The 4,362-nt window shown below is 68.1% G+C and overlaps 1 protein-coding gene across 1 annotated transcript in view; it reads right to left on the reverse strand.

Moving 5' to 3' along the window:
• Ppp2r3b (protein phosphatase 2 regulatory subunit B''beta) overlaps positions 1 to 4,362 on the reverse strand; it is a gene marked incomplete at its 5' end in the record, with an annotated part of 12,473 nt that overhangs the window by 3,998 nt on the left and 4,113 nt on the right. Inside the window, 3 exons of the mRNA XM_023706887.1 lie at positions 9 to 111; positions 199 to 302; positions 2,802 to 2,987. Of these exons, the coding sequence (XP_023562655.1) occupies positions 9 to 111; positions 199 to 302; positions 2,802 to 2,987 (393 nt within the window). The remainder of the gene's footprint in view (positions 1 to 8; positions 112 to 198; positions 303 to 2,801; positions 2,988 to 4,362) is intronic.

Consider the following 4,362-nt stretch of genomic DNA (forward strand, 5'->3'; position numbering starts at 1 on the left):
GCCCGCACCTGCAGGAAGGGCACGAAGTCCTCCTGCACCAGGCCGTCGGTGCCCGGGCTCCCGAGCAGCTGCACGAAGCGCGCCGCGTCGTCGTAGCACGTCTGCAGCACCCTGCAGGGACAGCCGTGTGCGCGCGTGCGGGGCGAGGGGCTGGGCGGAGGGGGCGCGGTCCCGCAGGGAGGCCCGGGGCGCACTCACTTCCTCCACATGGCCACGAACTTGTGCACGGACACCGAGCCCGTGCGCTCGCCGCCGGCGCCGCAGAAGAGCGGTCCTTTCCAGTAGAGCGGGCAGCCGCAGGCCTGCGGACGCGGGCGGTCAGTGCGCCGACGCCGGAGGGCGGTGCTGGCGGAAACGCGGGCGCTGGGGCTCGCAGCGCCTGGCACCGGGGCTGAGCCCGGGCGAGGGCACGCGGAGGAACAGAAGGGCCAGGGCCGGGCACAGCGGGCGGCCTGGGCCCTGCCACCCGAGGGTCTGGGCTCCAGGCAGCCTCCAGGACCGGCCTCCGAGCCCGGCTGGGGTCAGCGCCGGACTGGGGGGTCGCATTCCGCCCCTGTGGCGCAGGACTTGGGGCGTCGGACGCCCCACCGCTGCAGTGCCGGAGCGGGCCGCACGGCGGGCCCACCCGAGCATCGAGGAAGAGGACCTAGTCATCCTGTGGCGCAGCCCCTGGGCAGCTGGCAGGAGAAGCGGCAAGAACTGGGGTTGGGGGGAGCGGCGGCAGCCAGGGGCTCCCAGGGCTGGGGAGCGCAGGAGGCAGGGTGGTGGGCGGGGCAGAAGGTCCTGTGCCAGGCTGTGCACGCGACACTCGCCTGCACCAGGCAGGGGCTGGACAAGAGCGGGTCCCCGCCTGTGGACGATGGGTGAGGACGGCTTGGCCCCGCGGGGCACAAGGTGGGCAATGATAGTGGTACCCTTAGGTGCCCTGGGCTGGCCGGGCTGCCCCGTAGGGAAGCAGACACCGCAGGAACCACCAGCAGACAGCTGCTGGTCGGCCCTGGCCGCCCCCAGGCCTGGGAGGCTGAGGCAGGAAGATCTGAGGTCTGGAGCTGGCGGATAGCTGTGTGGCTTCTCCCTGGGGGGGAGCTGGGAGGGCTGGACACGGGCCTCCGACCTGGGGTTGGGGTCAACGAGCCCGCACACGGAGGACTGTGCCATGGGGCCCCAACCAGGCCTGACAGCAGGGGAGCCATGCCTGGGGAACGTCCCCAACATCCCAAAGGCACTGACCACCGCCATGCTCAACCCAGTGGGAAGCGTCACAGAAGGGACTGTGGAGAAAGGGCGCTACCCCGCGGCTGAGGGGCACACCATCTCCCCATGATGCCAGAAGGCTGAGGCAGGAGGGTGAGGATGACAAATCCAACCTGGGCCACTGAGTGATTCTGTACTTCACAGGGTCTCAGAGATGTACCATTCATACACACACACACACACACACACACACACACACCAGCATGCAAGCCTGTGACCCCAGCTCACAGGAGGCTGAGGCAGGAGGATCCCCAGGGCCAACTCAATCTGAGCACCTCAGGGACCAAGATGCTGGCTACGAAGAGAAGACAGGGTGTGGGGCTGGCTGTGTAACAGCCTGCGTTTAAACCCAACATTGAAAATATACACTTGTGAAAACACTTCTTTCTATGCTAGGAAAACCTCAAAAAGGGTTGGCTCCAGAGCTGGCTGGGAGTGCCACAAGCAGGTGGCCGGCTCTGTGTGACACACAGCTGGGGAGACACAGCCGGGATCCCGGGACCCACTGGAACAGCACACCGTGTGGGCCTGCACCCCGAGCCGCAGACAGGGCCACCCCCCAGGCGCAGGGCCCTTCTCACGCCACTGAGAAGGGGTCTTCCGTGCGTGTCTGGGCCGGGGTGCAGCTTGCCACCCTCCTCCTGCCTCAGCCTCCCAGAGGAAGAATCTTCTCTCAGCTGAAGGCAAGCCGTCCCTCCAGCCAGGGACCATGAAATTCTGTCCCCTCTGCACACACACTGGTGCCTTAGCGGAACTGGAGACAGTGGGTCTGCAGGTCAGACGTGGGTGGAGCAGCGTGGCCAAAGCACCCGGCAACCGCAGGGTGAGGTCTCAGCAAGTGCTCCATGCGGCTGGGCATGTGTAAGAGAGGGGCCAGCCCCAGCCAGCGCGCTGACCTCACCCCAGCCAGGCACGGGCAGGCCGAGGCGGGAGGATTCCGGGGAGTTAGGGGCCAGCCTGGGCTAACAGCGAAACCCTGCCTCAAAAGCAAAAAGTAAGTAACTCAGCAAAATGTAGCTTCTGTGCAGAAAGCCAAGAGGGAAGTCGAGCAGGGTCTGCACCCCGAAAGCGTCCTGCGCAAAGCAGGTGCCCAAGGCTGCGGTTCCCACAGGGCTGCAATTGCGCCCGGTGGACCCTAAATTCATGTGACATTCCAAAAGCCCCGAAGGTAAAACCCTGGAGAAAGAGCCGAGCAGAGCGGGGGCCAGGAGGGGGAGGCCGGAACCCGCGGCTCAGGCAGGCCGCAGCTGTGGGCACGGACAGCTGGACCCCGCGGGGCCTTCTCCAGGGCAGTACGGAGCACTGGGGGAGCTCTGCAACGTGAGGCCTGGGGATCCTGCCAGCGCTCCCCCAAAAAGCAGGGGTGTTTCACCTGGCACACTGTGTGCACTGGCTTGGCTGCAGGAGATGGGGTGCACACCGGCTGGGCTGCGGGATACAGGTGGCAGCAACTGCGCCACAGCCCTGCAGGCGGAGCATGGCAGGACAAGCCCAGCCGGCACTGCGCTGCACCCCGTGACGGCACGGCGCCCCACACCCGTTCCCACCTTGGCCACCTGGCCCATGTCTCCGGCTGTGGCCCTCTCCTGCGGGAACTGCGCAAAGACACGTTCGACCCTGGCGATGGCGGCGTCCACGCGGGCGCTGTCCTCGGGCCGGCCTCGTGGGAAGTAGAAAGTGGGGATGGTCTGGCTGGACAGCGGCGGCAGCGGCTCCTCCTTCTGCGCCTGCGCCTGCGCCTGCACCTGCATGAGGGTCAGTGGGCAGCGTCACCACCGAGGGAGGGAGGGAGGGAGGGAGGGACCTTTCCACTGCCTGGACCGGCCGGCATTCGGGACCCCAGGCCTCCAGCAAACGTGCGCAGCGGGGAGCGCCCACCAGGAGGCAGGCAGGGGCCCAGGCAGGCACTTGTGCTTGGGGCCCTCCCGCTTCAGCCTCCCGGGGTGCTGTAGTCTCCAGGTTTTTTTCCATCTTTTTGAGACAGGTTCTCTGGGTGCAGCTCACGTTTGCCTTAAGCTTACTCTGGGGCCCAGGCTAGTCTCAAACTAGCAGCGATCCCCCTGCCTCTGCCTCCCAGAGCTGGGATTGCAGGCCGCACCACCACCTGGCATTCCTTTCTTGCCAAGCAGCCAGTGACCTGCAGTGGAGGCTGAAGAGGGACAGGACGCAGACGCGCAGAGTGGGGAGGCCACGGGGCGCAAGACCGGGCCGCGGCACACTCCCGGGCAAGGACACGGACGGCGTGGAGAAGGCAGTTCGCGCCTCCTCGGGACATGGACGGAGCCCAGAGCTGCTCCTGCGGGGGGCTGCTCCTATGTTCTCCCGAGAGGCTCCGGCAGGGGGCGCCGCGGAGGCCCCGAGCGGCTCGCGGCGCAGCACCCGGCAGCTGGGATTTTCGGGCTTAATCTCTGGACAGAAATAGAGCGGGCACGGCTGCCGGGCATTCCTGCCGCACACGCGGCGGGCGCGGCCACGGGAAGGTGCGACTGCTGCGGACATGGCAGCTGCGCCTGCACGGACGTGCGGTCCCGCCCCGCACGAGGCGCACCAAGGGGCTCAGCTCCCGAGGCCCGGCGACGGTGCCAGGTCCCCAGGGGGCCGCGAGCCGAGGCGGCGGCAGGGCGGGCTGTGGGGAAGCCTGCTCCGGGGCGCGGCGGGCCGGCACCCTGCCTGGGGAGGCTGGGGCTCCCGCGGACCGAGCCCACACTGGGACCCTGAGCCCCGCCCACGGCACGCGGGACCCTCCCGGGCCCACGGAGGCCACCCCAGCAACACCGCTGCACAGCGCATCTCCCCGAGGGTCCCCTGACGCGCGCCCCCTCAGCCCAAAGCATGGGCACGCGCAGGCAGGGAGCCCCCGCCCGGGACGGCGTCACAACTTCTCCAAAGCGCCCTACACTCACGGTCGCTCCCGGCGGCAGGCCTCCAAGGACACCCACGGTCCCTTTGGGCCAACGGCGGCCGTGGACCCCGACCACCGACCCCGGGGAGCAGGGACCCCAACTACTGATACTGGGCAGTGGGAGACCCTCATAGCCAACATCGGCCGGCAGGGACCCCTTCCCTACGCTGGACCCCGCCCCCAACTGGGCCACAGGCACCCCTAGT

This window comes from Octodon degus, unplaced genomic scaffold (genome assembly GCF_000260255.1).
Source record: "Octodon degus isolate 3935 unplaced genomic scaffold, OctDeg1.0 scaffold00274, whole genome shotgun sequence".
Lineage (NCBI taxonomy): Eukaryota > Metazoa > Chordata > Mammalia > Rodentia > Octodontidae > Octodon > Octodon degus.